Here is a 27,388-nt window from a genome sequence, read left to right as displayed (position 1 = left end):
GGCTGCAGTGGAAGTCGTGCGCGGTCCCTCGTGTTCGCCTTCCCGTTGCACTATGTAGCGGTCATTTTGCAGGACTTTCACCACGCGGTACGGCCCAAGGAACTTCGAATGCAACTTTAACCCAGGACCGCCTTGCGTCCTCTCGATCGCCACCAGATCTCCTGTTTTGTACATTGTCGCCTTCTTGCGTCTCTTGTTGAACGCCCTTCGCCGACAAGAGGTCGGATTGATAGCTCGTCTTCGCACTACCTCAAATTCTCTTGCAGCCGCCTCATTCTCGCTTTTGGTTCGCTTCTTAGAACTCGCGACAAAATTTGTTTGTATAACTCTACAATTCGCGTGATGCTCGGTGCATCCTACAAAAACTTCATCGCAACCGTCCGTGTCGTTTCAACCCGACGCTACTGCGGTTATGTTCGCCGCAACCGATTCATCTAACGAAATTTTGTTCATTACGACGGTGTCCTTGAGACAAGCACTCGTGGGAACTACAACTGCCTGCTTGTGTTGCACGTTCTCGACACGAGATAGATCTACCTCACGCGCTCCCGTCTCTATGTCGCCTTTAAAGACCTCTGGAAACCCATCGTAATTCTCGTTTTTCTATTCTACTAATGGAGATATCTCCCCTCTTCATGTTTATCTCGACGGTATCCAGGAAGTCTGTACCTATCAACAACGAGTGTTGCATCGCAGTGTTCGGAACTACGTGTATCGTTATATGATACAATTCACCGTCTATAATAATATCTGTCAGAAATTTCCCGAACGTGAAATTTCTTTTAGACCCGATACTGTGAAATTCAATAATGTCTCGACTTAATTTGGGCGCTCCGATTCTTACATACTGATTATACCGCATCAAGGTTAACTCGTTACCGGTGTCTATAAGCGCGCTCAGTTCGAAATTTCCGATCTTCACGTCTTTACCACGCTTCGTCGATAACAATCGAAACATACTACCAACCTCTTTAATGGACTCGCTCAGATTGTCGCACTTCGATGCAATGTGTCCATACTCTCTACACTTGAAACACTTAGGACCTCTCGATCTGTTCGGGCAACCTGCACTTACATGTTCTTTATCACCGCAATTATAGCAACGCGTCTTTCTCGCACTTCCACATTGACTGGGACTGTTGTTTCTCTCAATTCTGGCTGACTTCGCAACCGACTTCGTCCTTCGGCTCTTCTGCTCCTCGTACGCGGTTAGCTTCTTCCTTAGCTCCTTAATGGATGCAGCACCATACAGCATAGACTTATGGACTTCTTCGTCTACTATCCCGTCTATGACGTATTCTATTTTGGCTTCTTCCTCCATATCGACGTGACTGGCTATTTCAAGCATGCGATACATGTAAGCCATACATCCTTCGTCATCTCGTTTTTTTGTTTCCTGCAGTTTGCGGTGTACTTGCAAAGTGTTAAATTTTTTCGAAAACTCCCTTATCAGACCTTCTTTTAACTCATGCCAAGTTCTAGCATGGCACTCATAATTCACAAATATCTTTGCCGATCCTTTCATCAGCTTTTTTGCATAAATTATCTTCTGTTCTTTTGTCCACCTACACATGCTTGCAGTTTCTTCGAACGCCTCGAACCATTGATTAATATTTTCGTTATTTTCGCCTGTAAAAACTTCTAAGGCGTCTTGGACATCCTGAAAACTTACTGTCATATACCTACGTGTTTTCCTACGGAATTTGTCAGGTTTTTGATATACACCTCGCACGTTCCTTTTGCTTTCTCTTTCGTCTTCTTCGTCGTCTTCAGTTTCACTTTCGTCGTCGCTCTCTTCTTCCGACGACGTATCCTCTTCTTCCATCGCCGCCTGTAGTCTCACGCGTAGTTCAGCTTTTCTTCCTCTTGTCTCTAGCCCCATACTAGCAAGACGTTCTCTTAATTCTTTTGTCCTAAGCTTCTCGAGACCTTCGTCTTCATCTCGATCACGCTTAGTTTTTGGTATTGTCCCTGAACCTTGCTTCTCCGTGGTCTTTTTACCGTTTGCTGACTCTTTAGGACTTGGTTGTCCAGTGCTATATGCTCGATTTAGCCTGGCAACCAACACCGACCTTACACCAGATACTGGTAGATTTAACTGTGCAAGCTTGTTTCTTAATTCTTCCAGCGTTAGATTTTCCTCACTTGAAAACTGTTCCTCTTCACAATTTGCCATTTTCAACTCTTTCTTTTTTCAGCACAATTAGTTCCGTTAAACGTGTCGTTCTCCGTCTGGTTTCAATCCCGGCTGAGCCCCCAAAATGTAGTATCGGAAGAAGGATAGGATTAATAAAAATAACAGAGATTAATTGGACAGAGAACGATAAATGTTCAACTTGAACTAAACGTAAAAATCCTATTCTACTCAAATCACTCTCGCAACTCTATAACTCTAACAAATCGATCTCTCTACAGCGCTAGCAACTCTACAACTCTACTCCTCGGCTTCTGCACTCGCTCGCTCTCGCTTCTCAACTCAGACTGTACGGCTTTTGCATTCGTTCTCGCCGGCGTCTCAACTAACACTGCCTTTAGCGTCTCTTTGTCTTTTCCCGCCCTATCGCGCACGTGTCCCGAAAACGCCCGTGGCCAGGGTCACGCAGGCCTTTTCCATGAAACTGTTCACTTGAAAGGACCGACGACACATTGATGCACCCGACGATGCCGCGGCTTTCGCGACATTGTTTACGGTTCGGCCGATATCTTAGGCCTTTTGTCCACGATACTACAATATAGTAGCATTAAATGTAATAAAAAGTACTGTTAAGAGTATGTTTACTTTATTTATTTAATTATTTTGAAATGAAAGTTGAAGATATAGTAGCATTAAAAGTAATAAAAAGTACTGTTAAGGGTATGTTTACTTTATTTATTTATTTATTTCAAAATGAAAGTTGAAAATATAGTAGCATTAAAAATAATAAAAGGTACTGTTAAGGGTATGTTTACTTTATTTATTTATTTATTTCAAAATGAAAGTTGAAAATATAGTAGCATTAAAAATAATAAAAGGTACTGTTAAGAGTATGTTTACTTTATTTATTTAATTATTTCAAAATGAAAGTTGTAGATATAGTAGCATTAAAAGTAATAAAAAGTACTGTTAAGAGTATGTTTACTTTATTTATTTAATTATTTTAAAATGAATGTTGAAGATATAGTAGCATTAAAAGTAATAAAAAGTACTGTTAAGGGTATGTTTACTTTATTTATTTATTTATTTCAAAATGAAAGTTGAAAATATAGTAGCATTAAAAGTAATAAAAAGTACTGTTAAGGGTATGTTTACTTTATTTATTTATTTATTTCAAAATGAAAGTTGAAGATATAGTAGCATTAAATGTAATAAAAAGTAAGGTTAAGAATATGTTTACTTTTAATTCAATAAAAAGATGTTATTACAAGATAAGGGACGTGAAATGAAAGATTATAGAGACTGTGAATACGTATTATAACTCTGTCAGAGTTAAATCAAGTCAGATACCGCAACGAGACTACGAAAGTAGAATATCATCTGGAGTAGGCAATATTTCTTATTGTAAATAAAAATACAATATCTTTGAAATCGAAGCATGCGACAAGACGAAGGATAGTTATTCCGACAAGAAGACAAGGAAATATATAGACAAGAAAAGTTATTCCGATGGTGAAACAGTAGCAAAGGCGGTTAGACAAGAGTGAGAATATTATATCACTTAAAGCAGATAGTATTTATTGTTCTAATATAAAATTGTTAAATAGATAGTACATTTGCATTGTACGTGTGAGAGTGAGGGAGCGAAGAGTGAGGAGCAAGACGGCCTAGGTTTCCGTTGAGACAAAAGAACGACTAGAAGAAAGAAGCAAGCGAATGAGTGTCTTCTAGCCCTTCAGAGAGTAACCCACGTGTAGAGCTAAACTTAGTTTATATGTAAATAAAGATTAACTTTTTATTCTTTCCAAATTCTCTCCATAGCTTAACAAAAAATAATATAAATATATACCATAATAATATAATAAATGTATAATATGAAATATAAAATAATAAGTAAATATAAATATCACATCTTTCAATCTAATACGAAAATGTTATCTAAAATTAAAACATACAAGACAAGCGATGAAGTTATGAATGCGACAGTAGTACAACCCTGTTATAGGTCAAACGATATAAATCATTCAAACCAAATAGTATTCGCCGATAAATGAATCGAATCGTATCGAGCGTATAACCCAGTTTTCACTATATTCTCCATCGTTGGCACATCGCAAGTAGAAACAGAGCATCGCCTCGCACCTTTTTATGATCCCTAATGTAAACGAAACCGGCTGAAACCGGCACAGGAATCCCAGAGGTGAGAGCCAGTCATGCGACCGTCGAATACATAACTGTGCTATGTGGATATAATGCAACTCGGTTTACTCAAATTTTGTATTTAGATACCATTTGCATATCTCATTCTGTATCATGTTTGTAGTTTTCCGCGGTTTTTCTCCAATTTGTCTCCGATTTAAACAACTACGATTTTAAAAGTTATCTCGTGAAAAGAGGGATCCGTTGCACATTGCCACTGATCCACTTCGACGTATCGTAAATTCCAATCGTCCCAGGATCACAGAAAACAAATGAAATCTCTCGCGAACTACGAAACGGTACGGTATGGCATCGAGAAATCGAAGTTTCGTATGCAACGGGTTACACGCAAATCCCTAGCTGAAGCCCAAATCTGTGGCTTCTGAACATTAATAAAATATTTCAAGCCATACAAGTACGTTGCGTTTCGTGTGTGTCTCGCTGAGGATCAGAGGGCTAACTTGAGATAATTGAAATTTATATGGCTGTAGCCGAGATGATAAATAAGACAAAGATACCTAAAATTCTCTTGTTGTTGTTGGGTTGTTATTACGGTCGTTGATTATTGAATATTCTACCATTATGCGAATTATTTATTATAGTGTAAATACTGTATACTTTAAATTTCTGATTTAAATGATTCTATTTTGACAAAATATTATTGAAGTGAAGAATAATCAAAGTGTAAATGGATTTGGAATTTGTATAAATCAATAGATTATTGCCATTTATTGATACACGTGTTTTTCTTCTACGAAATTTTTGTATGATACATACATTAACTTGTATTCTAACTATGTATAACTTCCTGTTTTATATTTTTTATTCTATGTATTTTTTGATACTGATTCTCATACTCTACTGTTTGAATTTATTTTGATTATTTCAGCTCTGTGAGTTTTTAAGATCATAGAAACAAAAGCACCCTACACTTCTCGTCAAAAAGATAACCCAGGCGTGCTATCTTTAATTTCTCAATGACGCGTGTAAAGTTTTTCGTCTGTAACGTATAATATCAAAACATTATGAGCTCAGAATATGCGGTTCGTTGATCATAATTAAAAATATTACGAGGTTTAGTGTATAACAAAAAAATTATTTTATTTTAAGAACAAAATGATAACACATGCACAATAAGAAGATAATAATCAACATAAATTGTAACTAACAATAATTACTTATCAAACATATATACTTATTTAATAATGGGAACATCCCCCTTTATTTTCTATTACTTCTATTGTACGATTTACTATCGATTTATATAGTTTCTGGATGTAATTTTGACTTAACATATCCCATTCGCGTACAATTGCATTTTTTAATTCTTGTACGTGTTGATGCTGCTTCTCATTCGCGTATACGCCGTGAATAAGTTCTGCCCAGCTGTTACGCCGCGCAACACGTCTGCACTCCATCCCGCGCGGCTTGACAGCCAACGGTCTACGTGCCGTCCTTCGAACCCTCCATAGGCCTAAGGACCCACCATAAAGTTGAAATCCTAACTGCATTGTTCGCACATATGGTTTAAGTCAATCTGTTGCCCGAAAAGACTTTCTAATTCTAGAAGTGTTTTCGGCCGGTTTTTGGAAAGGTCCTTGGGTTTATTACGTGCTCTTAAGAATTACGGAGAAAGCGGGTAGTAGCCTAATGAAAAAAGCGGAGATCTACCTAACGGAAAATCTGAGTTTCCCTATAAACAATGTCGCCTAGGACCCAAGTTGGTAGGAGGCTTCTTCCTCCTATCTTCCTTCCCAACATTGGTCATAACTAATCGGCATCGCGGATCATTGCCCTCTCTTTCCTAACTAAAAATGTAAGCAACGAATCCGCGTTCTTCGTTCAAAGGGCACACCCATACCGAGCTTTCCTCCGTACTCACATTAGAATAAACTTCGGAGTTCCTACATCTCTCACGGTGCCTATAGTTCCTGCATTCCCTATAACTCTCACCGTTCCTATATCTCTCAGAGTTCCAACGTCTCTCACGGTGCCTAGAGTTCCTATATCTCTAAGAGAGTTCCTTCATCTCTCACGGTGACTAGAGTTCCTGCAATCCCTATAACTCTCGCCGTTCCTATATCTCTCAGAGTTTCATCGTCTCTCACGGTGTCTAGAGTTCCTACAGTCCCTATAACTCTCACCGTTCCCTATATCTTTCAGAGTTTCATCGTCTCTCACGGTATCTAGAGTTCCTACAGTCCCTATAACTCTCACCGTTCCCTATATCTCTCAGAGTTTCATCGTCTCTCACGGTATCTAGAGTTCCTACAGTCCCTATAACTCTCACCGTTCCCTATATCTCTCAGAGTCTTCCTACAGCTCTCAAAGTCTTGACTTTCAAATCTACAGCTCTCCTACAAGGCCTAGAGTCTCCTACGGCTCTCCTCTCATCTAAGAATAATCCTTCTCTTCGTTATCTGTATCTTAATCAACGGCGTTATTACTTTGTGTGATTGTATAAAGTGTTGGAAATATATATTTTTATAACTCTGTGACTTCCAGTGTTATACCACAACAACTACCCTTATTATCCTAACCGAAATAAGGGGATCGGACTATTCGTGGTGTCGATTATTATAATCGTAACAGGAATTTACGACTCCTGTTGACGTGTATTCTAACGACCGCGTCTCCCCGCGATAGCTCGAAAATACACCAGCAATTTTCAATAATATTAAAGTCCGGGGAGCGTGCAGGTCACGGCAAAATAGATATATTATTTTCATGAAAGTATAATTGGACCAATACAGGTGCATTATCTTGTTGGAAGATGTAATCAGGTCCAGAAATGCGTTCTGCATGATTATTTATTTGTTCTTTGATTAAAATCATGTGTCGGACACTATTCATTCTCTCATTGATGAACTTGATACTTGTCTTGCCAACATAACCGATGCCGACCGAAACCATCACGCTACCTCCTCCCATTTGTCGTCGAATTGCTGACATTGTCTCTTTTCTTACGTCATGAAAACAATATTGGAATCCATCAGGATCATTCAAGTTGAATTTTTTTTCGTCCGAAAATAGTAGTCTTCTCCATTTCTTTGTCCAATGCAGTCTTTCTTTTGCAAAGCGTAAACGTTTTACTTTGTGTTCCGTTTCTTTTTCAATTTTAGCCTCTTGATATTTTTGCAGGATAGTAGAACTCGACGAGCACTTGATACATTGGCACTAACACTAGATTTTTTCATTATTTGCTTCGTTGTTAACTGCGAGTTGGAAGCTACACGCAAAATTGCTCGCTTATCACGATCGGATAACGATGACGGCCGACCAGTACTTTTCTTTTTGCCATAATCTTTAACATTTTTTAAGAAATTGTGTATTACTCTACGACTTCTTATTACTTTCGATATTTTTGCTACTGATAACCTATCATATTTGCTATTTTAAAGAATAGAGAATTGCTTTTTTTCAGACTCGTTTAATTTTTTTCCGCATCCCATACTTACAAATGTATATAATATTGTACTGTAATCCTTACTCGTTGATAAATCATGAACTACTGAGCAATTTCAAAACATAGTAACAGAGTGTGTTATCATTTCGACCGTAGTATGAAACAATTTTTCTTTGTTGTATACAAACATCTACGACATTGTGATTTATTTCCAGCAAGCCGCATATTCTGAGCTCTTAATGTTTTGATATTATATTATACGTTACAGACGAAAAACTTTACACGCGTCATTGAGAAATTAAAGATAGCACACCTGGGTTATTTTCTTGACGAGGAGTGTATTATGAAGCTAGACAACAATTTGGTTAATTTCGTAAAAATTTCCACAAGGCTCGATCATTGGCATAAACTCTAACTATTAGATTTATGACAGAGTAATATATTATAAAGACATGGCAGAAATGAAAATTACAAAGATATCGCAGTTATAAAGATGCACGAAAATATATATTATTTAAAATGTATTAAATCATTATTATATTAATTATATATTATTTAATTAGAATTATTTACTATCTGAGATAAACAATTATTTATACGAGGTAAATTGAATATTATCTGAACGTAGATAACTAAACCGTAAAACCTCTAAACTCATAAATTCACAAACTTTATAAATTAAATAAACTCTAACAGATTTATTCAAATGTTGCTTCTGAAGGAACTAAATCCAAAATTCAATACTCGAGAACGTAATTAGCTTTCATTAGAAACATTTGACCGTTTCGTAGCAACGAAATTATCACGATAGCCTTGCATGCGGAGAAATATGATTTTGGTAGATGAGAGAAATTAATATGAGAGGAAGGGTGGTTAAATTTAGGAGAAACCGCAAATCAAGCCGGCCGCAAATCACAGAGAAGCTAGACAGTGCGAAAAGAATGACATAATGTTCGAGAAAATGTGAGGCTCGTGTAATGATACATCGCGGTGTATCGTGATTTAATGAAACGTTGCACAGCAACTTCCGGTGTGGCTGATGCAAGATTTTTGGTATTTGTCTGCAGTCTGCAACGTATCTTCCTTATTAATCTTTTGTCGCAGACTACGTACAGTGCAGATTAGCACCACTGCTCTTTTTTTTTCATGAATCTTCTATTTTGGATTATACGATATATAATTGCTAAAATTATAAGTAGTAATATTGAGTAAATAGAATTATTCTCATTTAGTCCGTGTTCGACTAATCAATTTTATCGTTCATGTTCAAGATTTTCAATATATCATATCAAGATTTGTTATGTGAGATTATGCACATAACAACTAAATTTGATAAAAAAATAAAGTTGTTTTCAATGAATGCATGTGTTCAATCGATTGACTTCAAGATTTTCAATATATGATATTAAGACTTGTTATGTGAGATTATATACATAACAACTAAACTTGATAAAAAAATAAAGTTGTTTTCAATGAATGTACGTGTTCAATCGATTGACTTTTTATAGTTCACATAGATAAAAGCGGAACTAGCAAATTCTTTGAAGCCGAATATTTGAAATTCATAATACGTATGATTCGTTCAGATTTCACGCGAATGTTATAATTAATTCTTCCTGTGAAAGGGCCTCATTAATATTTAATTCAGCTTTAGCTCCACTCGATCGGAATCCATAAAGTGGTCATTAATATTCAATTTGCAATCGCGACACTCCGTTACTCCGTTTCCGTTCCAAAGAGGGCGCAACGATTTCGAAATTATGACTTCTCTATTCTTCGCTATTCGTTTTTTTTCTATATTTCAATCCCCAATTTATGTGGGATTTTAAACATAAATTTATTATAATATTATTTCTATATATTAAACTACTATTGTTTAAATTATTCAAACAGGTTTACAGTAAATTATGTCATTGTTGTTATCTAAATAGTATAATTTTATTAGTAATTATGATATTTATTTTTAGATTTAATTTTTGTAAATATCTCATAATTCACACTTTTTCAAATATGTTACTGCCCTAATAATATTTATAAGATTAATAGTTCTGGATAAATATAAACGTCACCTTTCTAATAACCCTTAAGCCATTCAAACCATTTACAACTATCGATTCAAAAAATCCTTTATGGAATCGAAATTTTGATTAATATTTCACCCGCAAACAACTTAACCGATCAATCATCGTTCGAGTTCTATTTAATTCAGGCAGTATCGCGATTCGGTTGTCACGATGATGATCGCTGCGGTAAATTGATGATGGCTGTTACATCCTCCGTTACGGATCATTTGATAAGACACGGATAGCCGAAAATCTGTCTCTTCGATTTTCAGCCAGCTCCAACTTTCTCGTGAAAGTTAAGGACGTTAATAGAAGAGACGTTTGCGAAATCAGTGACTCGCGAACGCTCGGGAAACTTGGACGAAACTTCGTTTCTTCCTCTTCTTCTCCTTTTTATTCAACTATCGCTCATCGATCAGTTTCGTGTCGTCCTTTTTAATCAAACGATCGATGGCTGATCGTGTAACTAGAAACGTGAGATTAAATATTTTTTATTAGAGAAAAAAAATGTAAGTATTTAAACGATGAAACATGGAGATAATTAAATTTATAGATAGCTTTTCTACCGACATAAATTCAAGAATAGTGTTCAGATTATTCCTTATTTTTATAATAAATCTGTACTTTTATTTATGACAACGTAATATTTATTTCAATTCCCTGCTATATACTTGCATTTAAAAATTTCATTACAAAGGCAGGTCCAAAAGTTGTAACAAATTCTACGAGCATACGAAGGATTCTATCGTGGATGTGCGTGAAACAAGCGATGGCCATCGGTGGTGAAACGATGCCAGAGATACGCGGCTTTGCTTGCATACTTGTATCGGAAGAACGATACGCGTGACAGAAAACAGAGGAGAAGGATGGGACGAGTAATTTACGTTTGCGAACTACAGTCGCCATGCAAATACCGAAAGCGAATGGCTAGACGTATAATTGTATCGAACATAACGTGATTTCGAGTTTCAACATTTTTCTCTTGATTACAAAATTTGAATTTCCATATTCCACGCCTCTTTGTACGTTTTATCCTTTCGTATACGGTTATTCGCTTCTCTTTTCATGGGATTTCGTTAAATTTCATTTTTCGTTAAACGTTATTATTAGTACGGAGAGCGACTCGCGCGTTTTGAATTATTTCGTCCATTGGAATCCGTAATTTCACTTGGCCGTGTTTTCGTTTATAAATCCACGATGGTAGATGCAATATTAAAAATACGACGAGCACAGTGTTACCCGTGATCAGGGAGTTTTTCCAGAATTAACTGTAACGACGAGAGCAAAATGAAAGTTTGGTACGAGGATAACTCTAAATGTAAGAAGGAATTCAAGGTTCCGCTCGATTGGCTGTTAGAGACGCGTACGACTCGGTCCAGATCTCGTTTCACGCGAACGCTGTTGAAATACTCTAAGCTGTACTGCAAGTACACGAAGTTGGCTGGATTCAGGTACTTCGTGGATTCGGAAGCAACGTGGTTCGACAGGTAATTTAGACGCAGGTGCACGCACCGATGGATTTCCACGCGAAACGCAACGAATTTCAAATAAACCGTGTTGACGATGAAACAATTTCGATGCTTATACAGATACTGTATACAGCTGTTTCCAAAGGTTGCGGGCACAATATAGAATGTAGTACTCATGAAAATAAGCAAAAATCTTAACTCTCGTTTAATATTGTTAAATCGTTCAGCACTTTGACTGCCACGTTGGTCATTGAAAACCGGAGCATTTCAACTTCTTGCAATTGTAAAAATTGAATGAAAATTGACAGTTAGGGCATTTTGGATATAACCGATAAATAGAAGATGCTTTGAAATAAAAAGTGCCCCATTGAACGATTAAACATTTTTATTAGAACATCAATAAAAAAAAATGAGAACAAATCTTGCATCTAACGGTGCACTGTGTTAAAACACTTTAAACATAAATGTGGCTCATCGATACAATCTGGACAATAGGTGGTCACCTTTTTGGTTCGATTTAACTGTCCAATTTAACTGTTTAACATTTTTTTATAGCACCTTCTGCAAAATTTTCGTGCCACGTACGCCTGCTCTTCTTTCTTCTGCATTTTGTGTCGCAATCTTTGTAGAATAAGTATATTTTACGGCTCTGGTGAATGGCACAGTGTAAGTTGCATTGCGAATGCCATTCTAAAATCTGATACCTTGATTTTTGTGTTTGTTGCTTGTCTGTAGAGTATCATCGTGTTTGAAATTAATGTATTTAACAATAACTCTAAAGCTAATTTTATATACCACTTGAGGGTTCTTCTATGTGGTGTAGAATATGCTATCATTTGATCTCATAAATCTACAGCACATTTTCCTCTGTTGTGATCTATCACTACCACTGGTTTATCAAAAACATAATTTTTTTGCGGACCTGTACCATTTCAGCCGAATGTTTCGTCGAAATCATAAAAATGTCACGCTTGTCTCTCCACCTCACTATTATATATAGGATGAACAAATACTATTTACTAATATCTTGTACGCGTTTCAACAATATATTCTGGATATTTTGCTTACGACGAAATAACGAATGCGAATGGTTTGTTGAAATAAACGGAGCCTTGTTATAATATGTCGCTATCAACTGTTACCAAGGCGCCACGATGGTCATTCGTAACCACCAATAAGATAAACGGTCCATTGGGGAAGAATGTTGTCTTACATCATCAATTTAATATTATTATTATTTTGCCATTATATGCTTTGAATAATGAAAATACTCCTGTGGTGTCCTGAGTGAAACATGTGATTTTGACGTGGCAGTCAAAGTGTTAGTTAGTTGTTGCATGACAGTTTGGGTATATTCAACTTGAAAGTAGCTATCTATTGTCTTAGATTGTCATTTGCAATACTTTATTGCACTACTTTATTCTATTATTAGATTTATTCGTTCAATCTTAAAATAGACTTCATGTTAACCTGATTTAAATTTAAACTAAACTACTGCTATCACCGGTGATTCTGTTCTAATAATTCAGGATTGGCAAATTTTTAGAGCTATATTTATTCAAACGTATTTGTTTCATGTAATGAGTACTACATGCCGCATGTTACATTTTTTGAAACAGCCTGTGTACTGCCGCATCGTAACGTTCGACGAAAGCCTATTCCACGATGTAAATATTTAGAATTTACGACGGGGTGAGGAGAAAACTTGTTAACTGAAATTCGCGCGGTTGCACGCGGAAAAATTCATCCGATCGAGTTTTCCGGAACGATATTTTCAGAACGCTATGGTTCCTGGTATACGCGGTCACGGTGCCCGCTATGGTTTGCACGATTTATTACGGGTATCTCGAATTTATGGAGAATCCGCTGTTCACTAGCGTCGAAACGGAATACTTCCCCACATACAAATTAAATTTCCCAGGTAAATTAAACATGCTTTTGTATATCTAGCTGTGCTATTGTTTAAAAATAGGATCGAGTAATTTTTTTAAGACACAAGCTGGATGCTTCAATATCGAAAGATCGTTTATTCCAACTACTTCGAAAATTGCTGCAGTTTCTTCAGAAGTAAAATGAACGTCCAGCTAAAATGCCTGAAAGCTTTCCAAAGTTACTATCTGGCTGAAATTGTTTGGAACCTTTATTCTTACTGCAAGAGCATTTTCTCTTTATTTAACTCTACTAAAGTCCATTGTCGTGTAAATATTTTATTAGTCAGTTTATTCTGTAGTTCTATTTATTCTGTCAATGAATTCCGTTTTTGTTAAACTAATTTCTTTTCTTGAAGTCATGCAAATCTTTCTTTGCGTTTGATTTAGTCAAATTTTTATGTATTCTTTTTCATTACTTGGTCCTTATTTATAATCTGTCTTATTGTGTGTATACGTACATATGTACGTATAATAAGCATGGATTATAATAAACACTCGCTTACTTAAGTAATAATCATTAAAAAAATCATAAAGCAAGGAATTTTCAACGAAATTGTCGATTCTTTGAGAACGATTTCATGAAACATTTTTTTTTTAAGGCATAGCGATCTGCAGCATCAACCGAATAAGTCGCCGATCGGCGATGGAGTTGGCAGACGAAATGTGAGCACCGTCTAGCATTAAATAAACACAAGTGCCATTGACGAAGGACCGAAACGCAGCCGCGGAGGAAGTAGAATGCAATCGAGCGCAGGGCGGTTAGGTTCATTGGACACCCCGTAGCACCGAATGGCGCTGCACGAATAATTTCAATTGCGGCCGAAGCTGCGGTTTCGCGTTTAGAATTGCCTTTCGTTCATAAACGAATTCCACCGCTATTTTCCTGCATTCCCGAAAATTCTATTTCGTACAAAGCCGCTGTTACGTATTCGTTCCAAACGAGGAAAATTCACCGAGAAGTTTCAGCATCAACGTTATGAGGAAACTTATGAGCAAACGTTAGGAGTTTGACTCTATAATAGGCAAAATCAAGTTAGAACTTTCGAATTTGTAACTTTGTTGTAAAACGAAAACAGAGAAAATATTTCTGTAGGATATAAAGTTTAAAGTAGCACTAGATGCTTATACAATAGAACTACATATATAAAAATATAGGGATGTACGTACAATATGTAGCATATTGTCGTACAGAGCAGTTTGTAATATGCCCAGTTCTGCATATTTATTATTTATCATGAAATATTGAGAATGAATATTTGTCAAGTGTTTGTTTAAGCATGACCTATAAGCACTGTCAGAGAAATATGATGCAATGTATTTATTATTTCGAACAGTACGTTATCTACAGCATATTAATATCCCTTTTTTATATGCAAATTTATATGTAGATTTTAATAAATAGTGAATGGTACAGACTAGATATCCTTATAAAATTCTGTACAAATTTGAAAAAAAAATCTCATTCTTTATCCAACTATAAGTTTCAAGGATTAAAGACAATTAGGTTATTGATTTCGGTTATTAAATGTGTTATATAAAATCTTTCTAAAAATTCCACATTGGTTTTTCTATCGCTCCTAAATTAATTTCTTAAGACTGTATCGTTTCCTAGATTTAATTCTGGTATCGATTTCACATTCATTGCAATCTTATGTTCCAATAGAAACAGTCTAATATCTACATTTTATTATTTACTTTTATTTTTCACCTGCTTAACGATAGTGAATTATATGCTATATTTAAATTTCAATTTCGACAAAAAATATAATGTTTTACAGAACAACTTAGACAAAGATTTATGCAGGATTTTACAAGGATAATCTGATCGGTATCAATATTTTTATTCATCAGTTTATATGTTAATCTGTCGGATTAATTATTTTCATAATTGACAGTACAAAATATGGATGTCATGATTCACTTCTCTCTGAATTAGATTTCAAATTTTCCACTCTATAATCTAAACTTATGCTTCGTTCCAATATTTCTAGATCCATAATTTAAACAAAGGGTACCGGTTATATATTTTTGCGAACACGTAATATTATTCCGTAGTTTTCGGATCATCGAGATAACATCGCGCCATGCCGGTGTATTTAGAAAGTTGCTCGCGTTGATGGAAGGAAACGTTCATTAAAAGGGAACGCAAAAACGCGTCCCTAATTAGCTTCGAATTTGCAAAAACTGGCCATTAATATTCAGTTAGCGAGAATTACTTTAAATTTACTTCGAAAAAAATTCCCATTAATATGCAACGTATAGCGCCGTATTTCTCCTTCTCTAAAGCACGAGAGAGATGAACGACTAATTAATACTGAAATCGCAACTAACGTTGTTTCACTTAATCATGATTTATAACGACGAGGATAAATATTTAACCCGATCCGTGTAATTCTATCTGATGTAAATTTGCGACTAATTTCCATGGATACTTTGGCCGCTTGTCCGCGTATGTAACGTCGAGCCGTTAATTTTCATGAGATAGAATTTTTAATTTAATTTTTTACCGAAACGTTTCGGAGAACATCGATCGCCGACTGCCTTCTAACGAATACGTTTTATTATATTACATCGTTTACTCATTCATCTCGCGCAATTGTCCAACCGTATCCATGAAAATTTGTCTGATCAATTTAAAAAATTGCATCTACATCTTCTTTCAGCGCGCTCCATATTTTACAAGAGTTTTGCATAAACGTTTTATCAAAATCAGTATTCCTTGTAATTTTTTTCAAAGTTCCATTTAATTAACATTCAGCTTCACGGCGAATATCTCTGATTTACCCGTCGACGAGATTCTCAACATGATTTCGCAACTGGGCGATCTTTACGACTCGGAGTTCAAGCCGCAAAACCGGTTCTATCGAATCGACCAACTTCTCACTGTGTTTTACAATGGCTATTACAGCATCACCGACGTAATGAAACGAGTGAGCTAAAATCAGAATGTTTGCTATTCACTAGCTTTTTCATCTCAAGTGCCTTTTCTACGCTGAACGTGATTTTGTTAAGATCGGTATTTTTGTTGTTCATCGTTCTGTATTCGTAAAACATGCGATAAAAACGTATCGCGTCACGAATCTATCGAATAATCTGATATCATATAAATTCAAATATTTCGTATCATCTATTCTTTCTAATTTACTTATAATTCTCAATGAGAATTGATTGTACAAATTCTATCAAATAAAAAAAAATTTATTCTTCCAACACGCTATAATCCACGAACTTAACGAATGATTTAACATTATGCAAATTCAAATATTTCGCGTCATCTATTCTTTCAACACGTTGTACTGTATTAGGTGGTCCGAAAAGTTTCTTTCGTTTTATAAAGAAATAATGGATACACATTTTCCGTTTTATAAATTTTATCGAATTACGTATGATCCATTTTGTTCTATCAAAATAAAAATCACAACGTTCGACAGATTAGGTTTCATGTTTGTATAAAGAAGCGTCGTTGTAAAAGACGTGTCTATAAAAAAAAGGCACTTTGCGGACAACCTAATACTTTCCGTAATATTGTCCAACAGTGCTTTCATCTTTGATGAAATTTCTGTCTGCCATTAACCAATGTCTACGTGACAAACGTTTCAGTTGACGCCACAATGTTCCTCCATGCTGTCGAAGTGTCGGTTTCATGACGAGGAACGGAACTGTTCAGAGCTGTTCGCGTTCCGCAAGACGCAGGACGGCTTCTGTTGTACCTTCAATTACGCGACTAAAGGGGACGACACGCATTTGTGAGTTTCCAGACCACCTAAATTCTCTTTGCGTCCTGTCAATGAATCATTTATTCGTACAGCGCTGTGTCGTAAACCGCGTGCGAGAAATTTATTTTTCAGTACTCTCGACCACGTTCATGCACAGATCCGCGTATAAATTTCTATTTGTTTCGTGTTTCGTATGTCTTTTAACATTAGAACTACCGATAGTTAACACGAAGCTATTTCTACCAAAACCAGTCAAAATGATTGGTCTTATAAAAATGTTCTACTACTATATATGTTTTAATTTATTGATTTCTTACTTTCTTACGGAAGGAATTTCATGTTATATAGTACATTTTTGGTATTATTAATCCATCTGGGACCATGATCTCTAGACGAGGCTTGACACATTTATAAAATTGTAGAACCAATCATATTGACTGTTGTGGTATTTCTAATGTTAACAACTAGCGATCCAGCGATCGATCTGGAATTTTCCTGATAACTGATATCATCATATTGAATGATACGCATTAAAAATTTTAAAAACGTGTGGCAAGTTGTAGAAAACGAGGAAACTGGTTAATTGGAGTTCGATAAACAAATTGCAGGACCCTTTTACATTGACAAGTACCAGTCGTTTTGACTGGTATTGGTATGAGTAGCCTTGATACAAAATTATTTTCAGTTTGAATACATGAAAAACAAAATAAAATTCATTATATCATTCTTTTAATTATCGTTGCAAAAGTCGTTACATCATTGCGGGGAAATGTATAACATGAAGTAGGAATTTTAAAATAAAATTGTAAAACCAGTCAATTTGACTGGTGTGGTAGTTCTAGTGTTAACTTTGGTGTAATTTCCTTCTCATTTTTTTCTCGCTGCATGGAAATTATTTCGCGAGTAATAACTGCGTTTCGTGCACGCGAGTCGCTATTTTTTCGTTGTGTCTTTGTGAATTTTCATCGATTATGTTCGCAGGAACCGCGAGGTCAGTCACCGAGTGAAATCGATGAAGGTGCAAAATTTGACCGAGAACGGCGGGCTGTCGGTATTGCTGGAGCCGTTTCTGGACGATTACTTCTACCCTATTTTCCCGAGCGCCGGCTGGAAGGTAATTTTTCATCAGCCGAGTTGAAGCTAGCGCCTGCACAGAACGCTTACGGAATTTTTAATTCTATGGACGTGGCGTTCCTTCCTTGTGTTGCTCGTCTCGCTCGGATATTCTTCGAAACAAGCTGTTTAACATTCAGCTAAAAGCTTCGAATAATATCATCGTCGATGTATTCGTGCGCGACATTTAATGGATTATTAAAGTCAAATATTATCAAACTAGATTGACGGTGATCATAATGATCAATTGCTTGTTGATTGGTCTTTTGCATCAGATCGTACAACGATCTTCCACGAAGTTCTGAATTAATATCACGTGCTAGTCGACAATTTTCGACGGATCGAAGACAGGTTTCGTCAGTTCCGAAATAATTTGGCGAAAATTCAACCAGAAATTAGGCAGAAACAAGTCTCGGCCGTGATCACGCTGCCAGAAATGTGGATCGTGGTAGCTTGTGAGGATTATCTCGCGCAACAGCCAAGGTTCGGTGCATTATGCAAATTGCAGTTTCCTTTTTCTCTTGCTGGAAGCGATTCGCCTACGACGTAAATATACCGTGTGAATATTTCACTCGTCGCTGGTCGGTTTGACGCGATTATTTCGTAGTTATTCATAAACGTTGAAATTTTCTACGACGAATGACGGACAGATAGCGATATTTTTATTTTGTTTTGAAAGTTTAATGGGCAAATTTTGTGCTATCAGGTGACGATCTTTAATCCATACGATTATCCGGACATGACAAGTGGAGGCGTGATCGACTTTCTAGTCTCGCCCAGGGTGCACCGGAGCGTGGAACTAGAGGCAATCATGTTTTACAGCATAAGAAGTATTATGTCGTATGCTCTGGAGAAACGCGATTGTGTATTCGAGGATGAAATGACTTCCCTTCGGATGTTTTACACTTACAGCGACTGCATCGTTGATTGCAAGACGCAAGATATGTGGAAAATCTGCAAATGTATACCTTTCTTTTTACCTAATCGAGGTAAGATTCATTATCTCTCTATACATTGAAATTAGTAAATAGACGTGACATTGTAGATAAAAAAGAGTTGCAACTATAAGGCAATTTGAGTAAATAAGAAAGAAACTCTCATTCCAAAATCAAGTGTTTTTTTTTTTCAAATAAGAAATAAGAATTTCGTCGGTTTCTTATAAGAGCACGATGTAACTAACAATGACAATTTTTTCAAAAAATTTCTTTGAAATACAAAGCTTGAATTGGAGTATTGTTCAAGTACTTAGTAAGGAAATCTTCGTGTATTGTATTCTACTGAAACAAACATTAAAATACCCATGTTGAATTGCATAGCAGTTCTTGTTAAATATCATAATGTTATTAGGCTATTGTCCTAGGTATTTCCATCCTACATAGCTAAAATAGCTCACTTTTAGATTTTTATCTTTTACTATCATTAACCTCAACTATTCATTCATGCAGATTTCTTGCTCTTTAATTTCCGGGTGGTAACACAGTGGCCATAAGAGATATTGGCACACTATTTTATTTATAGATGTGATTACAAAAATTTGATATACTATGAAAGTAAGAAATAAAAATAAAATTTCATAAAAAAAGAGTTCCATTTGAATATATATATGTATATGTATACACATAATAGGACTATGGATATTAATTTAATGAAACTAGGGTTTCTCTAATTTATTAAAGTTAGGAGTCGTTACATGCTTATTACTAATTCTTCCCACAAGATTCCGTGAAACTGGCGCGTTCCAGAATTCTAATCCCTTAACCGAGAAAACAAGCAAGGCAAACGCAGGATCGTGCTTTCCCAGCAGCCCTGTTATTCCAGCGCGTAATGTTTTAAAAGCAGAGACAGGCGCGACAAGGTCGGCACCGCGAAGCGTGAGAAACGTTGAAAGGGTCTTCTACCATTTCCTATTTTCACTTTCACTCTGCCTCGAAATGAACCGCGACGACGTAGACTGGCTGAGGCCTTTGCAAGACATTAACAGCACCCTGCCCTTTCTCCTGAGATTAGAAGCTACGAGACTCGGCCCATCTGCCGAGGAACCTTTTTTACCGGCGAGCTTCCCAACGACTTAAAGCATTAAAGCGGATCGTACGAAATGGGGTATTAAACGAAACGAAAGAAGATTGCTACAATTCTGTCGTAAATCCGACAGTAGTTTCATATCGTTACTCTCGTTCCTTGAAACGTTTAATGTTGCCATGTTGCTTATTAAAATAATAATACTCTTGGAACGAATGGACCAAGCTAGAAAGTATTCTAAATGCTTCGCTGCTTCAATTTAATTTCAATTAAAGTCTCGCACCATTTGTTTTCCGACTCGTTAACGAGGTCTTCCCGAGATGGTTCAAAGTTGTTACAATTTCACCAACCAGAATGTGCATTCCCAAAGTTCAGGTAGTTCTAATATCACACCGTGAGAGAACTTTAAGCTTATCTTTGTTTTAAACCATTTCATTAGGTTCCGCGCTACGATATTCACGGCGTTTCTTGAATAATTCAGATCGAATCATCCTAGTATTTTTAATAGTATTATTAATATTCTTCTTATTCTACTTATTTTTCATATTTTTATTATTACAATGTTTTTTAATATTATTATCTATAATATTTTAATATTATATTATTTTTCATGACTCGCAAATGTTTTTGTTCAAAGTAGTTTCGTCAAACAGGGTTGCGTGTAGTTTTCATCATTCTTCGTCTTTTGCAATTTTCATGTCTTTTAATCGTATTTCTTGAATAATTCCATACTACGAATAGCTATATTTTCTGATTTAGCATATTCATCGCCTTTCATTTTAATATTTCCTGCCAAGTGTTTTTGTGAAGATTAGAAATTTTCTCATTTTGGTTATATTTAATTAAAGCTATCTTACGTAAGTTATTGTAGCACTTAATTATTGGTATTCTCAAAATATTAAAAAGTTCCCTTTGATATTTGTTTTCTTTATTTCCAGAATCTAGAAGGGTCTGCAATTTGGAAGATGTGCCATGCTTGTCGCAACATAAATGTAAGCACCGTCGAAATTCTCGTGACGTCAATCATGTAACAGCGTTGAATTGTCCGGCCGAGTTATCATTGTGCCGTGGTCTCTACACGAAATTGATTAATTAATGAACTTTCCATGATTAATTGTAACGCTACGAAATTCATCATTCCCTGTGTATTCTAACGATGATATGTATTTGATTATATTATAAGGATAAAACTAAATCTACAAGTTGATTGGGATTTAAATTACAGCTACATGGTTTTCCGTGGTGCCACATGAAAATCTATATAATAACAATGAAAATATGGATAAAACGGAGACATTATACTGCCATAATTGTTATCCTGAATGCAGCCATGTGAAGTATAATGCGAAGATAGCTATGTCTGGTTTGGAGTCTAATCAACACGTTGCCGAAGTTTTGTAAGTAAATATCTATTTAATGGCTCTATCATCTTGTAATAAACGGTATGATTTTAAATTCGAAGAACTGACGTGGAAATCAAGAATCAATCACTGCTGACGATATATTTTAACAACTTTGGTACAATCAAATTGAAGCAAGACGTGATTTATCGTTGGTATGAAGTTATGGGTAAGTGAAGCCTATATTAAAATTAAAGTATTTTTAAAACAAACAGGAAAAGAATGATTCTAGATGAAGAAATAACTTGAAAACGTAGAATAAAATTTGTCCTTACTTTAATTTGATGGAGCTTTATTTTAAAAAATGGAAATTAAATATTTTATTGATAAGAGCTAGCGCGTCTCGCTGTGAATTAATAGTTCTACTTATACTTGTGTTTGTTATATTGCTGTGGGGAACAGACAATGAATCCATAAATTTTACGCCAATATATAATGATATAATAAATTGTATACAATAATAGAAACTTAATTTCAGAATGATTTATCATAATGATTTGTATTTATTATTTATTATAGTTATTGTATATTTAGAGTAGAACGAGAAATTTAACAATTTCTAAAATAATAAAGTTCATCGTGCATGAATATTTCATATCACTCGGTGTTTTTAATTCTCCACCATAATAAACACAAACATAAACGTAGATTATTAATTCACAAGTCCTTTATAATTCAAAAAAATTCCTCACCAGGGGAATATTTAAAATTAATTTTCTTGAAAACAAAGCTTCATATGAAAGATTGTATTCTATATTTTCGACTTATTCACACCTTTTTCCGATTGCACCTCTATAATTTTTCTTCAATATAATCTTTCTCTATAAATTCTCTAAGTAAAATGAGCTAATATTTCCTTACGATTAATAACATACATTTTTATTTCATTTCGAATCGTTTCGTTTATTGTCCAAGCTCGAGCATCGGACATTTCAAATTTATCAAATTTCCAGGAAATCTCTCCTTTTCCATTTGCATTTAAATTTTTAGCTCAAAGTGTTCGGTGCAGAATAAACATTCAAGGGCAAAAAAAAAAAAAGAGAGAAAACGAGGTTAAGAGACTTCGTTTAGCGACACTAACATCACTGGAAACTCCCAGGGCAAATTTCGAGAAACGAAAAAGCAAAGATCACAAAATACAGGCGATTTCATTGTGTAACGAAAGGTTCATACCGCAAGGTTTCTACGGGAATGTAATCTGTTGGCCAGTGACTCGAAAGAAGGAAATAAAAACAGGGAAACAGCTACGAGTTGATCCATTGTGCTATGTACATACGCTCGTGGTACCGGTTACAAGTAATATAATGCACTCGGGATAAAGAACATACATTTTTCGTTAGGAAAATTCACTCGCTTTCTTCCTTTGGGTAACGGGATAGGAGAGGAAACGTTTTTGTCCCGTGATGCATGGTGACATAATATTACGTAGCTGTAACAAGGAAATATAAACACCTTTTCCACAAAGTAACGTGTAACAAAGTAACAAAGTAACGGCATTAAAAGTTTAATGGAAATTCAGTGTTAAACGTATATACACAAAGGGACTGAGAATTTTATTACTCGACTGTAGATATCAACGCATTTACAGAAAGGCAAAAGGTGCAAAACAAAAAAACATACGAATTACTCAAAGAACGATATCATGGGTATGAAATAAATATCTGCTTATTACGTTTCTTCAGTTGTATCAATGAAGATATGAATTTTATTGGAGTAGTACATAGAAAATTGGTTACATTTGTTTACAGCTATATTACAAATTACAAAATACTTAAAATTGAAATAGCTTTGGTAATTAATTATTGGAAATAGGGGCGATCTCACAATCGTTGCTTGGCTTTAGTTTTCAAGTTATTATATAAAGCAATTTTTGCTTTATACTATATACATTATGTAATAATTTATTTCAGAAATTTTTTTCTCTGTAAACGATTTTTCCGTGACTTATGACATTTCAGTAGGTATATGTATAGTGATTTTATTTTACATATTTATTTACAATGATAGAACGGGAAACTATAATTATTTAACTAAAACTATTTTTTAATATATTAATTGAGAATTGTGGATGTTAATCGCCGAAATAAATGTATATGAACACTTAGATTACACTTAAAATTGATATCAAAATAGTTTCAGATTTATTTAATATGCGATTTACAAGATCTTCGTCGATACATATTTCCACGTGTCTCAGTACTTTCTTTGTCTCACCATCTTGTATACCACACTATCAACGGAACAGTTGCATTCATCTGTTTTACGAGACGCTGTGCATGCACATACTCCAACACATCATACTCATATATGTGTGTCACTACTACGCGATTAATCTAGTGTAGCACACAAAATTACACATATCTCAATACAACTAATCAACTCCTAACGACTAACGACAACTCATAACTTACAGCTTACATCAACCAACAACAACAACAACCTCTTTCTCCACCAAAGCGACCCTTTTTAACTGTTTTCGTACTCTCACCACACACACGTTTTTATAGTCGTGTACAACCAAATATGATCACGTTCAACTTTCAAGCACCCACTTTTCTGAGGGGCCACGGACACGTCGCTGGGCCCAATGTTTATGGGAATTTCCCATATCTTCTGGCCCGTCAGCACTTTCACTTACTATTTGCACTGTAGTTCGTACTCCTTGCAAGTTCATCGATTTTTACATAATTATATCACGATACTACATATGTGTTACATATATCAATCGATTCATTGAAAGTTATTTGACGCAAATGTTGGCGACCGCCCAAATTAACACACTATTAAAAATGATTATCTCATTGGTCTATATAAAAATGTAACCATCTATTCAAGGATGAAGTGTAATCATAACTGAACTTAACTAAATTGTTTGCGAATATCTTGGAAAATAAGTCTGAACGGCGGTTGTATGTATGTGTAAGGAAAAGTTGTTCAGAATGTTGATCGTTTTTTTTCCTTTCTTACTACACTTCATAGATCATTGAAATATGACGATAAGATCGCTTCTATTCCCAATAATTACCGTGAACCTATGTGGAGCAGTGAATCTCTAACACGTTGACTGCCACGACATCCGTATTCGGGTGTCAACAGTTTCTGGTTGGGCCGCGTAACCCATATTCGGGTGTCGCTTATTTGACTACGTGCAGAGGATCGTCGTAGGTATTTGGAAAGATATTCAATAATAATAAAACTGTTGAATTGTTATAAGAGTAATACGAAAATGGTTTATTAAAAAAATTATTTAGAATGTAAAACTAAGAAACAAGTTCTCAATTTTTCTTTTCGACATTGTAACGAATTAGGGCAGAGATTTTAAGTTATACCGTTCGTTGCTCGGCCAAGATTCAAACTGGTTTTGTGTAAAGTGGAGAGATGAGAAACAAATGCGAAGAAATGGAAACAAAAGAAACGAGAGATCATTCTTGAGACCACCACTTGAGCGACTCGCATTAATAAAATATCGATGGGAGCACCTAGCAGAGAACGCTTGGTACTGCTGCACGTGTGGTCTGACTGAGATTTTTTTGAAAACACGCGTGGCAGTCAACGTGCCAATGTGACAAAAATAACTGTACTGGATGGCACGAGTGCACATGTATGTTGACATATAGTTATTGGTTATTTCATCCATTGAGTGAAAAAATGTTTGTGCGTTTCACAAGTTGCACTTCAACAAAACATATCAAAGGATTGAGAATTTTGTCACTAAATTATTTACAGTTCTGCATTTATAGAAATCCTAAAAGTGTAAAAATGCATAAAAATGTGCAAAAAAATATTTATTGATAGATGAAACAAATCTCTTAGGCTCTGTTTCTTTATTTGCTTTATAAAAATATAAATTTGCATATACTTTATTTATTACATGAGGATGATAATAATGCAAATATACTTCAGAACCTCTACCTTCTTCTGAGAATATTCTTCACTTTTTTCTGTCTTCCCTTCTTAATGTATCCTAATTCGGTTCTAAGTGGTCGAGGAAGTAATTTAACCGTTCGATCGACGTTTTGCAGGTGAAGCTAGCGGTATTTGCGGCATCTTCGTCGGTTTCAGCCTGATCGTGGTCGTCGAGTTCGCTTATTTCGTCGGGCTGTTCGTACTCGAGCTTTTAAAGGGACCAACTCTGACCGATGGAAAATGGGCCGAGAGCGAACAAACGCCAATACAGTCAATTTATTGGGGCGAGTTGTATTCGTACGCGAGAACGACAAAGAATCAACGTGATTGAGCTCGTCGTAAATATTAGCACGTTTCACGATTTCAACGTTTGTTTGAATAATGTAGTTTAATTTCACCTTACCTTTGTACCTCTGCTTCTTAAATTTCGGATTTACGCTTCTTAAAATCACAAGATATCTTATAATAGAAATCTCAAAATCAGCTTCGTTAAAATTAATTGTATCTTCACTTTTGTAAACTTTGTTTTTTCTTGTGTATTTTGCTAATTTTCATTATATTCATTCCTTGTAGTATTACAGTTATTGTGGTATGTAGTACAGCAGTATATTATTGTAGTATCTTGTAGTGAATCTTTGTGGTGTTGTTTCTGACCCCATTGTTATCGTTACTTCTGAAATCGCAGTGTTCTTTGTAAATTGCTAGAACTTCCCCTTTCGGTGTCTTGACCCTGTTTTGTCATAGCTGAAATTCTTCCTCCTCCTACCACGCCGCTCCTTTTACTCTTGAAATTCTTTTTAGCGTTTGCCTTCCGCTGCACATTTTATTGGAGTAATTCTTCATTCCTTAGACAACTGGATTCCGTCACTACTCGAGTTCTCCTTTTCTGTTGATAACATTGTTTCTCCGAATGTACAGTCTTATACTAAGTCTCAATTCCATCACGATAGAGCAGTGTACTTTGGGAAGGTATCGTCGGAGCGAGAGATTACTTTCTATTATTGATAAAAGGCAGGCACTGGCCACAGAAATAGTTAAAACGAAACACAGTAGTCTCATAAATACTTTATAATCATCAAACAATTGTTAACAAATAATTTTTACGAAAATGAATAATTATTAGTGGACATCATTCATTAATTAACAACGTGGCGTGTAATAGAGAGTAGAATCCACAATTTATTTGTACAGATTAATAACGGTACAATTTTGAGGATTAGAATGATTTTTGATGAAAAATATCAATAAAAAAGATATTGTTTCTCCCTTTCATTATGTATTTTTTCGCACTTCATTCATTTTAATTTCTTTGGTATTAGCTTTGTACTTTAGCTTTGCATTAATTTAACGAGTCCTTAGTATCATATCTAAAAATCATGAAAAATGGAATACTATCTGTTGAAGTGATTACTTCAAGAAAAACTCTACATATTTATTTTTCTATATCTGTGACTTGGAGACCACTGTTACGCAGAAAATAGAATTTAGTGAAACAGAAATATTCTAAATAAGGAGAGATCCATATTGTACTCTTGAATATAAATTATGTTTTGGGTTACAAAGTCTAGGAACAAAGGAACTAATAAATAGATTTCTATTCATGTTTCTTGTAGCCATTAGCTGGAGCTACAAGGTTAACTTTTTTGGTCATATCCTTTGCTATAAATATATGAACGTGCTCCCTATCGATTCTATTGTATTGTAATACTATAAGAGTGGATCAGCATAAACTTATACATTATACTTATACTTATACCTTTATTTATTTCAATATATTTTTCTATTACAAATTTATCCACTCGTTCTTCTATCAGTCAACCTCAACACTATCGAAACCAGAAAAAATTCTATAAGCTACTTCATATATCCACCTTCATCCCCAGAAAGAATTAAAATAAAGACGTATATTTCCTGGAGGAATTAGCGATTCTTCTGGTTTCTTGCTCCCGGGACTTAGCAAAGGGGAATCTAGCACTCTACAAGGGAATACTGCGCGCTGTAAGCTTGCAAGCTTTCTAACGAGCCTTTGCTA

General features: G+C 35.4%; 1 protein-coding gene across 1 annotated transcript; it reads left to right on the top strand.

Moving 5' to 3' along the window:
* Positions 1-3,142: 3,142 nt before the first annotated feature.
* On the top strand, positions 3,143-26,878 carry LOC100643232 (sodium channel protein Nach). The gene is made up of 10 exons (XM_048406179.1): positions 3,143-3,194; positions 3,572-3,677; positions 15,961-16,132; positions 16,803-16,948; positions 17,900-18,032; positions 18,738-19,020; positions 20,989-21,042; positions 21,276-21,447; positions 21,513-21,619; positions 25,473-26,878. Exons 1-10 carry the CDS (start codon positions 3,143-3,145, stop codon positions 25,685-25,687), a joined length of 1,440 nt encoding a protein of 479 aa, XP_048262136.1. The 3' UTR covers positions 25,688-26,878.
* Positions 26,879-27,388: the final 510 nt, after the last annotated feature.

The sequence above is a fragment of the Bombus terrestris genome, chromosome 1 (genome assembly GCF_910591885.1).
Source record: "Bombus terrestris chromosome 1, iyBomTerr1.2, whole genome shotgun sequence".
Lineage (NCBI taxonomy): Eukaryota > Metazoa > Arthropoda > Insecta > Hymenoptera > Apidae > Bombus > Bombus terrestris.
Note: the sequence above shows the minus strand (reverse complement) of the source record. Positions and strands in the feature narration are given on the sequence as shown.

Excerpts from the sequence above, each read along its gene's own strand:
- LOC100643232 (XM_048406179.1), top strand. The coding sequence starts at position 3,143 with ATGAATGTTGAAGATATAGTAGCATTAAAAGTAATAAAAAGTACTGTT. Across the intron at positions 3,195-3,571 it reads AATAAAAAGTACTGTTAAGG|CATGCGACAAGACGAAGGAT; the intron begins GTATGTTTACTT and ends TTGAAATCGAAG. Across the intron at positions 16,133-16,802 it reads TCACCGACGTAATGAAACGA|TTGACGCCACAATGTTCCTC; the intron begins GTGAGCTAAAAT and ends CAAACGTTTCAG.